Genomic DNA, 13,160 nt, shown 5'->3' on the forward strand with positions numbered 1-13,160 from the left:
GAGAAGGAGACAGAAGCAGATCTGCTGGCTAAGTCAAGAACCCTTCCCTGGTGGCATCAGATTTCATCTGGCCAAGCTGACAGAGCAGGGATTAGCAGTCAAAAGGATACCAACTCCACCTTGGAAAAGTAAAGGAACCACTCCAGACCACATTTCCATGGTACTTAACTTGCTGACGGGTAAGGTTCTACTACCAGGAGGACTGAAACAGGGGGATGGGGGTTAAGGGGGGTGTTATTGATTTCCGGTTGTTCTAAGAATTAAGTTCAGCTCTGACCCAATGAGAAAAAGACCAGATACTTAAAAAAAAAATCATAGAAATCGGTATTCCATGATCCTACCATTCTCCACCAAACAGATACCATTACCCAGAGAGTTCCTTGGTGGAGGAAATGGGAGGAGCTGCACTTGGGATTCCTACTGTGGGATGTTAAAAGCCAGCTCCCAGGCTCTGCAAGATGAAAACCAGTCCTAGAATTAAACCAAGATGTCAGGCTGTCTAGGGAGTGGGAAAGAGAAGGAAGCCCAAGTTAAAACAAAAATGGCCCCGAGGCCGGCTTTCCTGACTCAGTCTTGCAACTTTCAGATCTGTGACCAGCAAGAGTCCAAGCACATGATGTGTGTACTTTAGGAATCAAATGTCCCACCTGGTGGCTCCATCGGGACCAGGATGAGGCACCACAGGGCGAGGCATCAGAAGTGATGCGGGTTCTCACAGAAAAGCCACTAGAACGTCTCACGGTTACAAAGTCCCAACAGGTGGTGCTCTGGAGCAAGGTCTCATGGAGCCAAGGCTGTCCTTGAACTCCAGTTCTCCTGCCATCTCCCGAGTACTGGACTCACTGGCGGGCACCACAAGCTGGTTTATGTGGTGCTGAGGATTGGCTGCAGACAAGCACTCCATCAGCCCAGCTATCTTCCAGACCAGCACTTATTTCTACTAGAAATATCATGGACGTGCTTGGAGATGACTCGACGGTGCCAGCGTGCTGACTGGGTTCATCAGCATCCCAACAGCTCTGGGCGCTAAAGACTGTCTCCCAGCTAGCCACCTGATATGGGGTTGGGGGGGGGGGAGACCCGGCTTCTTCCCCGGAGGCCAGCTGACATTCAGGAGAGGGACTGGAGGACCCTGCATCTGCACCAGCGTGGAGCACAAAGGGGCTGTGTGGGGATTTGGCAGACTGTTCCAGACAGACAGCCCATGAATGCTGAATCCTGCTGCACCTACCAGGGGCCATCCTTGGGAAACAGTTTCCTTCTGTGACACACACACCCCCAGAGAGGGCAAAGATAATCACACGGAAGCCCTCCATACCACTCACTATTTCTTCCTCCTCTCTATGTTATTCCAGAGAGGCAGACAAAAAACAAAAAACAAAAAAAAACAGAGGATGTAAACCAGCCCTCTCAAATGAGATCCAGGCAGCACCTCCAAGAGGTACTTACTAACTGCTTCTCTCTCTCTCTCTCTCTCTCTCTCTCTCTCTCTCTCTCTCTCTCTCTCTCTCTCTGCTCAAAAGGTGGCCTTACTGCGTCAATACCCTTTTGTACAGTTAGTAATTCACCATGAAAGCTAAGGCCCAAACTGACAGTTAACCTTGACCTTCTTTTTACACATCTGGGTCTATAGAAAATGAAAATTAGGATGTCTCTGGCCTTCACAGCAGAACTCTCCACGTAGAGGCAGAATGTCAAGGGCTATTTTAGAACTGCTCACAGCTATTCCATGGGAAAGTCTGACCTGGCTGGACACCCCCCTCCCCTCCCAGCCAGGGCTGTGTTCAGCAGAGCATCCCAAGATAAGAATGTTCTAAGGGACCCCAGGAAAGGAAAAAGAGGTGGCCCTGCCCCACTCCCCACTGACACATTGACAGCATCACAGAACGTTGGCATCAAATCATACGCACAGAGAGCAAGCAAGGCTCAGAATGGGAGACCAGACTCATCAATGCATAGCAAGTCAACAGTTGAGCTAAGAACACTAGTCTGGCCTGCTGACACTGATACCACATGGGGCTGTAACAGAGGAAAGAGATTTCCCACAGGAAAACCCCACTCAGACGAAGACGGAGAGCTCACTCAGGGAGAGAGAGAGCTCTAAGCCGGCTTTCAGAATTTGAAGCAGGGATTTAGAAATGGAGTTTCCTAACTTTCCAAACAGTAAGATCTACTAGGTAGATAGATAGATCACCCAGACCTTGAGGATGATTTACAAATTACCAGAGTGACAAGCCAAGTTTAAATTGATCAGCCCTGTAGCCAAGAGTCTCCCATGCCCCAGAAGCCAGAATGCCCAGATGGCAGCCCTAACACTGAAGGGAAGGAGGGGGGGAGGTAAAGCATCAATCTCAAGAAGTCAGCCTCTTCCCTCAAGGCCAGCCAGCAGTCAGTCAAGGCTGACCCTGGCACACATCTGCCCACTTCCCTCGGGACCAAGAAAATCCTGTAAGCAACTCTTAAATGTCCCACTGGAGGAATAATTCAAGCATGCCCACGCTTGCCAGGAGCTGGGGTAGAGAGGCTGGATGGTGGAGGAAAGGGACAGAGCTTATCTAGTCCAGGAGGCTGCTAGTCCACTTGTATGTATGCGCTTGTGGACATGCGCAGCGCGCGTGCTTGCGCATGTACACACACACACACACACACAACTTGAAAGAGGTAGGCCATCTCAGTTTTGTCTACAAGAGACATATCTCTTTAGTACAAAGGAGGAAGGCTGGAGGTGTTCTGTCCTAGGGGCATTTGACACCTGTGGCTCTGGGAACTTTGGAGAGACCTCTACCAGAGCTTCTAGACTCATCAAAGGCAGCAAGTGCAGGGACAGGCACTCAGTGCTTACTTGACCTCCTCTGGGGCAGGGGCTCAGTATTCTCAAGAGAAGCACAGAATCTGACTAGGATAAAGACTGAGTGATGTGGGCGGTGGGGAGGGAGATGGGCCAGCACTGGCTGGTCTTCCAGGTTAGATTCCCAGCAACCACATAGTGATTCAGAGCCACCTGTAACTCCAGTTTTGGGGGATCCTATGCCCTCTTCTGACCTCTGTGGTCACCAGGCACGTGTGTGGTATGGACATACATGTAGGGAAAGCACACATACACAGGAAGGGGAGGAGAGGAGGCAAGCTCGCTCCAGTCGGGAGACTTAGAGGAGACCCAGAAGTGCCTGTGTAGATGGCAAACCAGGAAGGATCTGGTCTGACTCGAAACACTAGAATCAGCAGGCGAGGGTGGGGGCTAGGGGCAAAGACTGTCTGAAGAACGACCAGAATCTCCACTCCTACCTCAGAATGAACAGTCTTGGGTGGCACGGAGATGCAGGTAGGATCCTCCAAAAATGAAAGAGCTGAAGAGGTCAGGAATAATAGATGGACTGCAATAAGAGGAGTGGGGTAAACTAGGAAAAGGGCCTAGAGCTAAACATTGTTTTAGGCTGGAGCAAAAGCCTGGATAAATCTTTGACCTTCCCTAAGCCTCGATGTTGCCATCCCCAAAATGGGATGCCTCAGAGCAGACGCGAAGGATAGGTAGAAACAAGGAACTGCAGGGTGGAAGCGAAGTGGGGGAAAGAGTGCTCCTAACCCTAGGCCGCCGACCACTCACCTGTATCGCCGCCGGGGCCACCGCCGCCCCCGATCCCCCAGGGCTGCCGTCGGGCTGCCGCTCACGGTACAGAGCCCAGAGCCCCACGTTGGGCAGCAGGACAAGGGCCGCCAGAGCCAAAGCCACCGCCTGCAAGAGCCGCTTCTCTTTGCGCCTCATCGGGGCCGGTCAGCCCCGCCGCGCCCCGCCGCGCCTGCCCCCGGCTTTGCGCGTCCGCCCGTCCGCCCGGCGGCGGCAGCAGCAGTTCGGCCAGCAGAAGCGGCCGCGGCTCCGGCCCCGCTCCAACTCCGCGGCACTTCCGCTGCTCGCCGGCGGGGGAGCCGGGCGCCTCCACCGTGTCACCGCCGTGGGGGTGCGCTCCAACCCCATCATCCCCCTGACATCTCATTCCACGTCCTGCACTTCGTCTTCCGCCAAGAGATGCACGGTTCAGTCCAATGCGTCTCCATCTTCCAATTCTCCATCTACTTATAGTGCATCTCCGTCCTCCAGGATGCAAGAGGACCCCGGCTCCTGGCTGCTACCCCCCGCGGGCTCCAATGGTGCGTCCTGCCTCTCCGCCGCTCCCCGCCCGCCGCAGCTTTGCCAAAGTCCCGGAGTTAGGGAGTTGGGCGCTCGAAGGGGCCGCGGGGCACGCGATCGGGGACGCCCCAGGGAACTCGCTCCGCTCTTTGCCAGCTCTCAGCCAGAGAAAGCCCCGGGACTGTGCGGACACGCTACAACCTACTGCGCTGGGATACGGCAGTCCACTCTTTTCCCGGCTCTGCCCCGGGACGTGCCAATCAGACCTGCCTTTGACCTGGGGACTCCGCACAACCTGTGTGCAGAGGATATCTTGCCCATCTCTCGGTGGGCAGCCTGGTTTCCTTCCTCCTCTCCAAGCTGTGGAGTGCTGGATGCTCTATCACTAGTCCTGGGTTCTTTGCAAAACCATCGTGGAGGTGACAGAGCTATTCTCATGCACATCCAAGGCAGTGGACTTGGACTGCCTTCCAGTCCCAAGTGTGCTTCTGGACACAGTGCCCAGAGCATGTTCCCGAAACCTCGTGTCTTTTCCTCTCTCGAATTCAAACCACCAGGGAGCGCCCACGGTGGGCCTGATACTGGGCCAGGAGTGAGGAGCAAAGAAAAGCAGAACTCGCACTGTGCTGGAGGTGGGGGGTGGGGCGCAGAACTGAAAACTCGGACTGTGCATAGCAGAACCAGGGGGACTTGTTCAAAGGCGTCTGGCTTCTGAGCGGCTGACCTGGGCTCACATGAAGCCTGTGAGATTCTCCTCCGCTGCGTGCCTGTCTTTTACCAGCTTACTCCCGGATGCCCAAGAGCAACCCCTTTCTCTCTTGCTTTCCCCTTTACCAGCCTTCCTGCAGTCACACGCATTTCCTCTGCTTCTCCAGTGAAGCCACTGGGCCCTGTGGCTACCCCTATCCTGGGACTAGTGTCCTAAAGTCTAGCCTTGCAGGCTAACTCCAGGCTGAGCAGTGATTTTTTTTTTTTTTTTTTTTTTTTTTTTTTTTTTTTTTGGATTTGGTTTTTTTCGAGACAGGGTTTCTCTGTGTAGCCCTGGCTGTCCTGGAACTCACTCTGTAGACCAGGCTGTCCTCGAACTCAGAAATCCGCCTGCCTCTGCCTCCCAGAGTGCTGGGATTACAGGCATGTGCTACCACCGCCCGGCTTTCTTTCTTTCTTTCTTTATTTTTATTTTTATTTTTTTGTTTTTTGATTTTTTTTCTTAAAGATTTATTTATTATTACATGTAAGTAAGAAACTCCTCTCCAGAAGGGGCGTCAGATCCTGTTACAGATGGTTGTGAGCCACCATGTGGTTGCTGGGATTTGAACTCAGGAACTTTGGAAGAGCAGTAGGTGCTCTTAACCAGAGTCATATCTCTCCAGCCCCGATTTTTTTTTTCTGATATCTCAGCTTGGGTCACGCACCTCACTGCAGTTATAGTCACCGTCCCTGGGTTATATTTCCCTAAGGTCAAATATTTCCCCCTCTGCCTGGCCTTTCTTTGGTTCTGCTGCTAGCTTTGTATCCCCCTCCCCCAGTGCTGTTGACAATATAAATCCTTGCACCTAAAAGAACAAACAAACAAAATCCAAAAACCTCTTGTCTATGTCAGAGGACACCGCTGTGTCTAGGGAAATCACCACCTCTTCCTCCAAGTTTCCTGTGCTGTCCATTAGAACATGGCCGGCCCTCCTACCCCAGGCCCTAGATGTGCCTCTGACCATTCTTCTGTTTATAACGCCAACCCTTACATCTTTTAAAAAAAAATAATTTTATGGGGTCTGAGAGATGGCTCAGTGGTTAAAAGCGCTTGTTGCTCTTCCAGAGGACATGGGTTTAATTACCCAGACCCATATTTGGCTCCTGGCACCCACATGAGACAGCTCACCACTGCCTGTGATTTAGCTCCAGGGCATCTGATATTCTCTTCTGGCCTGTGTGGGCACTTGCACACTTATGGTGCACAGGCGTACATTTAAGTGCATACACATACTCATAGATAATAGATGTCTTTAAGAATAATTTATAGTGTGCTGCAATACCCATAACAATTTACCATTTTTAACCATTAACCCTTTTATTGCTGTGTGTGTGTGTGTGTGTGTGTGTGTTTCCCCTGGAAGGATGAGGGAGGGATGCTTCTAAGACCCAGGGAGTAATTAGTCTCACAAGACTCAGGAAATGTAAAAAGTTAAAAATGTTTTTCCTCCCCAAGGTTACATAAGCTGAAATAATCCTGGGGAGAAAGGCTCCTCAGGACCAACCATGCTGTCTTTGGGGTGTCCAGGGAGCCCCAGGGTGTTTGAGCTATCATCCATATTGGTATGGACTGTTCAATGATGCCCCTGAAATCAGCCCAAATAGCCAGCTCCCTAAGCTAGACGTAAGTGAAATCATTTCTTCAATATGTTGTCAGTGCTATTTGTAACAGACATCTCCCCAGGAGAAGTCACACATGCGTATCCTATGTTTGTTTTTCCACTTAGCTGTTGATGGACACTTGGGCTATCTCCATCATCTCCAAGTTATGAGTAATGTTGTCTGCGTCTGGTGCTGTTGTGAGTGTGCAGTGTTGGTATAGTTAGATAGCACTGCTTCCCCGCCCTTGAGCGTGGTTAAGTATCCTCATCTATCATGACCCTGTTGTAAGTACTGTGGCTTCCCTTACCTTAGAATAACTCGTGAGAAGACTTGAGGAGAAGTCTCAGTCAACAAAGCACTCGCCTCACACACCTGAGGACCTGAGGACCAAGCCACAGAACCCGATTAAAAGGCTAAGATTACAGAAGTGCATGCCTGTAATCCCAGTGATGGTGAAGGGGGTGGAGAGAGGTGGAGCCCTAGAAACTCTCTGGTCTGCTAAAGCAAAGAAAGAGGGGGGAAGGTGTCTGTGCAATGACATCAGATTTATCCCCGGACCTCCACATGCATGTGCGTGCGCACACCAATAACCCAAGAGACCCCTTAACTAAAAGCCTAGATTTATGCCATGTCCCATCCTCTTCCAGGTACCCTGGGTTTTGATGCCTTACACACACACCTGACAGCCTCACCCCAGGTCCTATCCACATCAGCTTTGTCAACTTGACACAGCCGACAGCCATCAATGGAAGAAGTGCTTAAATCAGGTTAGTGGTTGGGCGTATCTATAGGGGATTGTCTTGGTTCTTAAATGGTATAGGAAGGCTCAGCCTCAAGTGGGAGGTCATGGGTCATGGGCTGCAGAAGAAAGCTAGAGGAACATGGGGCTAAGAGTGAGCTAGAGAGTGAACAAGCAGCCCTCTTCCCTGGTTCCTGACCCTAGCCCCTACATTGACTTCCTGCAATGACAGACTTTGACCTGGATGTAAAAGCCAAACAAACCCCCTCCTCCCCCAAGTTGCTTTAGGTCAGTGTTTTGTCACAGAACCAGAAGGGAAACCGGACAACTTCTAGACTGTTTTTCTCTGAACCCTTGCAGGGTTCTCTTCATTTCCTCAGAAACCAGGCCAGAGTTCCCACCTCTCGTGATGACTTTCCAAGCCACCATCTTGGAAATCCCATCCCTGTTTGCTTGGCTTTCTTGAGAGCAGGCCTGAAGCTGGGCCGCCCTGTGAAGAACATAAGTCCCAAGCATTTGGAAAAGCAGGGTTTCCTTGTCTCCTAGAAACACGCCCATCTCAGCCAACACATGCTCTACCCTTGTTGGGAACCGCCCGAACGCTCCGACATCCTCCATTACAAGATGGTGCCTACTTCCTGTTCTTGCTGAGCCGTAAACAGGCCCAAGTGCGCATGCCCAAGCGGAGTTTCCCGCCACTGAGTCTCTGCCTACCTCGTGGCGTCATATGGGGTAATGAGCCGCAGCCAACCAGGGTACGCCAAGTCCAAGGCGGGAGGACTTGCCTATATAAGACTTGGGTTCGTGCTCCCTCGGGGTCTCCGCCCTGTAAGCTTATGCTCTCCCTCTCAAGATGCATTAAAGCCTTCTACAGAAGGATCCTAAGTGTGCCGCGTCGTTCTTGCTGGCGAGACGGTAGCGCGGGACATACCCTCACTGCTAACCATGAAGCCAGAGCCTCTTCCTGCAGAGGACTTTGTGAGGAGTACCCAAGGACCTTAGTTCACTGTCCCTCTACATCTTGTGAAGCTCAGGACCCAACCGGATGTCCTGCTCGGTAGCTCCTGACTGGGTGAAGCACGCAGTTAAAGTCACCAGGGAAGGAATGCACTCCACATTCCCCCCCCCCTTCTTCCAGCTCCCTAGAGCATCCCACAGGAAATTGGATTTGAGCTTTCTCTCACGACTTAGCAGAGTCACTTGTTGATCAAAGCTCAGCCGCAGCTCAATATGCCCCCAATGGGGACTCGAGTCTGAGAAGCCAGCTTTAATCTGAAGTCTCTTTGATCACTTTCTACCATGTGGGATGGGCCCCGACAGGAGGAGGGCTCTCTGGACTTTATCCTATTCACAGAGAAAAAAACCCACCACTTCTCTCCATCCCCCACCCCAGAAAACTGAGCTAGCCATGAACTGAAATCCACAGGAGCTCTTACCTTCAGACCAAGTCTCATTACTTAGCCTGGAGTAGTCGTTAAATGAGATAGTGTACTCAAAGACTACTGACAGACCCTGTCCAATGTGAGCATAGTAACTGTGGATGGAAAGAAAGCTCATCGCCAACAAGAGCACAGAAACAAAGCGTCAGCTGCAGAGCAGGTCACACTGCTCTGGCTTGCACCTTGCTCTCCTCCTTGCCTGAAGCCATCTACAGATACCTTCTTCCTGCAACTCCGCTTCTGGCCCTGATACCCTGCATTTGCTCTCAATTCTGCCAGCTGCTTGCCGGATCTCCCACGTGGCCAGCTGGTGCTATCCCCCGGGTCCCTGTGAGAACAGGACCTCTTCACATCCATCCTTTTGAAAATTCTCTCTTCCGTCCGTACCTAGAGCTCGCTGCAGTTTCCTCACAGCACACAGCCTTCTTGGCCTCAGGCTTATCTCCTCCTTCGTCGTTGGAGGCTCTCTTCAGAGCCTCCTAGAGCCTTGGGGCAGCCATCTTGCCTCCTTACATCCTGCCACATCCTGGAGCCCAAGGAGAAACACAGATCCTGACACTTCAGAAAGGGCTACATTCTGTGTCCTACCAGGGTCTCTCCTCCTCCTTCCCAGTCTCACTTCTCTTTGTATGTCTTGAAGGAGCTGTTTGTTTCACGGCTGGCTGGCTCCTCAATGTTCTATCCTGTCTCCAGTAACAGACAGAGCCACTCAAAGGAGAGGGTGACAGGTGGGCGGCATATGCGCAGCTCCAGCTGGGTGTCCTCCCCTTACCTTCAGAAGTCCTGTTGCAGAGCCAGCTTGGTGAGGCCGAGCTCTGAGCAGAGGGACATGAAGTCCTCGAGGTCGAGGGGAGGTCAGTCTGTTTCAAACACACTTTAATCTTGTCAAGGCCTTGAGCACATTCACGTTCCTACTCAGCTGGGCTTAGTGCATATCTGTGACCTCGGCACTTGGGAGTGGGAGGTAGGACAATTAGAAGTCCAAGGCCAGCCTGAACTATACATGGAGGGGCAGCCTGGATTACACATGGAGGGCAGGTGGGATTACATGAAATTCTCTCTCTCTCTCTCTCTCTCTCACACACACACACACACACACACAGACATGCACACACACTGAAAAACAATCAATTGGGGACTGGAGAGATAACCCAGCAGTTCAGGGCATTCGCTGCTCTTTCAGAGGCTCTAGTTCTCAGCACCCATATAGCAGTTCCCAGCCCTCCCAATCATCAGTAACTCCAGTTCCACGGGATCTGACTCCCTCTTCTGGACTCTGGGGGGCGCCAGATATACACACAGTGTACATACAAGCAGGCAAGCAAGCAAGAAAGAAACACTGCCCTCCTTTGCATCTCTGTTGCCATGGTAAGACACTGACCAAAAGCAACTTGGAAAGGAAAGAGTTGCAAGTTACAGCCCCTCCATCAAGGGAAGGCAAGTCAGGAACCTGGAGGCAGGAATTGAAGCAGGGATCAGGAAGGAACCTGGTTCACTGCCTTGCTTTCCAGTTTGCTCAGCTTGCTTGCTTATATTACCCAAGAGCAGCTGCCCAGGGAACTAGAGTTACAACCCAATGCGAGCCACCGTGTGGGCGCCGGGAACTGAACCCAGGGTCCTCCGTAAGAACAGCCAGCGCTCTCAATTGCTGAGCCATCACCTCTCCAGCCCCTAGTTTTGTTTGCTTTGTTTTTTTGAGACAGGGTTTCTCTGTGTAGCCCTGGCTGTCCTGGAACTCACTCTGTAGACCAGGCTGGCCTCGAACTCAGAAATCCGCCTGCCTCTGCCTCCCAAGTGCTGGGATTAAAGGTGTGTGCCACCAGTGCCCAGCTCTCTAGCCTCTTGTTATTTTCCACTTTTGTACAAAGAAGGTGAACGTTGAAGATGGGTGGTGGGGTATGGGGCAGGAGGGGGTCTCTCTAGGTGTGTGAGTCTCTCTGAAGAGTAGATTTGTTCTGCATGTACCCCTGCAGTATGAGGCGCTTGGAGGCTCTGAAGCTCTTGGCTGGATGCGGAGGGTCACCATGCTCAGCCCTGCACCCCTGTCAGTAAGCGAGGCTCTCTGGAGCTCTGATTCAGCCATTCTCAGGCTGACACCTTCTTTCTATAGCAAGTTAGAACCTAGGCTGCTGCTGTTGTTTACGCAGTAGATCATCTGTCATTCTATTGGGGTGGCGGCTGCCAGCAAACCGCAGTGAGTCCAGAGAGGTCAGCTTGGATTTAAGTGCCCAAGAATGAACCCTCCTATAGGGCTTAGTGAGGATTAGGAGTTCAAGGTCATTCTTGGCTACTTAACAAGTTCCAGTCCAGCCTGAGCTACAAGACACAGAGTCTCCAAACAAAAACAAAATAACAAAACAAAACAAACAAACAAACAAACAAAAAAACAAAAAACCCAAAACTAAGCGAAGCAAAGACTCTGAATGGCTAGTGAGAGCCAGAGCCACTGAAAGGTAAGATCCGAAGCTGGAAACTGAGGCTCACAGAGAAGGCAGCTCCACTCCTCGCTACTATTGTAGCCTGTTTTCTTCCTCCCCAGTCCCATTAACCAGGAAGTTCCCAGGACACCTCGGCACTGTAGTCGGGTATACGGGCACTGCAGTCGACTCTACGGGCACTGCAGTCCAGTATACGGATCCTTCTGATTCGCCCAGTTTCCACTGAGATCCACAAGTCCTCTCTTAGCTCAAAGACTGGATCACAAGTGATTCCCACCGCCTAACTGCTGTATTAGTCAGTCAGAACATTCTTTCTTCTTTGGTTCCAGGATTGGGTGCCAGAACTTCCAGAAGTTTCATCTGAGTGATGAGGTTCGGATCGGTGGAGGCACAAACTAGCCCTGGGCCCTGGCTGCTTGGAGTGTCGGTTACGAGCCTGCTGTGGGGCGTGGACTGGATTGGATCCGCTTTAGCTCCCGTGAAGCCTCTCAGTGCTTTAGGGAGGAGTGGAGCTACATCTGTCTATAGAAGCCATGGTGGCTCACACCTGTAATCCCAGGGTTTAGGGGGCAGAGGAGGAGGATTGCTTTGAATTTGAGCCCAGCCTCTTCTATTGGTCAGCCAGAACTTGGGGGTGGGGGAAAGTCATATATTGGTTTGTTCTGAATAGACTGGACCTTAGGGTAACCAGGGAGGGGACACAGAGGGAGACAGGATGGTTCCAGGATGTCTTTTGCTGTAAGTTTTCCCATTCGAGTGGCCACAGCTCTAGTCATCCTGCCTTTTACACACAAGCATTCCCCTCTAGGCTCTGGGCCCAGCCCCTCCTCTCCCATGCGGGCACACTGATAGACAACACACATTTCTAGCTCTGAGGTACAAGGCTTCCCTTGTGGTCACCTACCCCCCTGTCCTGTTGTTCTGTGAAATTCTTCTCTAACTTATTGGCTTGACTTACCAAGACCCACGGTCAACGTGAGCCTACTAACGTGAGCCTCCTAAGGACATAGGAAACAGGAGTGGAGCCCATTACAAAAACCCCCACTGTCTCCCGGGCCTCCACTCTACCAGACATCTCACATGGGACCGAATAATGCTGACTTTATTGCCTAGTAAAACGTATATATATATCCCTAGCCTTCTGGGCCTGCTCTGTAGGACAGATTTCAGATGCCCACAAGAACCTATGATTAGATCCCAGCTGCATCCAGTGGCTTCAGGGACGCCCCTTCCGCTGTGGACTGGACTGGCCCAGATGGGAAGGCTGAGTCTGAGGTGTTTGGACTTTCTCAGAAATCAGAGTCCAGAGCTGGAGTAGCCAGTGTCTGACACTCATACATGTCTCATGTTTATCTGAACTGATCCTTCTCTGGTTGGCTCTAATAGACTAGTTGCTGGTGATGTTGAGGAGAAGACTACGTTTTCTTGTTTTGTCTCATGCATGATGCCACGGATTAGGGCACGTGGCCCATAGGTTGAAAAGTGGTGCCCTATATCCTGACTTCCACCCTCATAAGATTAAGATGTTTTGCTGAATAATTTTGAAATGTTCGGTCAAGTTCTTATGTGAATGAAACAAAGAAATAAAAAGAAAAGGACATGACTGTTGTGGTGGCTTGAATAGTTATGCCCTCCCGTAGACTGATATGTTTGACAATGCTTGGCCCATAGGGATATCCACTATTAGAAGATGTGGCCTTGTTGGAGTAGGTGTGTCCTTGTTGGAGGAAGTGTGTTGCTGTGGGGGAGGGCTTTGAGGTCTTCTATGCTCAAGTTACATCCAGTGTGACACACAGTCTCCTCCAGCACCTCTTTCAAGATGTAGACCTCTCAGCTCCTCCAGCACCATGTCTGCCTGCACGCTGTCATGCTTCTCACGGTGGCAATAATGGACTAAACCTCTGAAACTGTAAGCCAGCCTTAGTTAAATATTTTCCCTTTTAAGAGCTGCTGTGGTCATGATGTCCCTTCACAGCAGTGACACCCTAACTAACGTAAACTGATTCTAGGTACGATGGAAGAAAGTTTTTCAGGCCCAAGCCATCTCAGAACCACATTTCCTAATC

At 51.2% G+C, this 13,160-nt stretch overlaps 1 protein-coding gene and 1 long non-coding RNA gene across 2 annotated transcripts in view; one reads left to right on the plus strand and one right to left on the minus strand.

The window, feature by feature from the left end:
* The window catches only part of Galnt10 (polypeptide N-acetylgalactosaminyltransferase 10), a 144,954-nt gene extending 141,056 nt beyond the window's left edge, over positions 1–3,898 (minus strand). The window contains exon 1 of the mRNA XM_052197963.1: positions 3,605–3,898. Within this exon, the coding sequence (XP_052053923.1) occupies positions 3,605–3,763 (159 nt within the window). The 5' untranslated portion in view covers positions 3,764–3,898. The remainder of the gene's footprint in view (positions 1–3,604) is intronic.
* A 1,734-nt stretch (positions 3,899–5,632) lies between these two features.
* LOC127694143 (uncharacterized) lies at positions 5,633–12,669 on the plus strand. The gene is made up of 3 exons (XR_007979792.1): positions 5,633–6,500; positions 6,604–7,245; positions 11,424–12,669. It is a non-coding gene; the product is annotated as an uncharacterized LOC127694143 (long non-coding RNA).
* The last annotated feature ends 491 nt before the right edge of the window (positions 12,670–13,160 follow it).

This window comes from Apodemus sylvaticus, chromosome 10, assembly GCF_947179515.1.
Source record: "Apodemus sylvaticus chromosome 10, mApoSyl1.1, whole genome shotgun sequence".
Lineage (NCBI taxonomy): Eukaryota > Metazoa > Chordata > Mammalia > Rodentia > Muridae > Apodemus > Apodemus sylvaticus.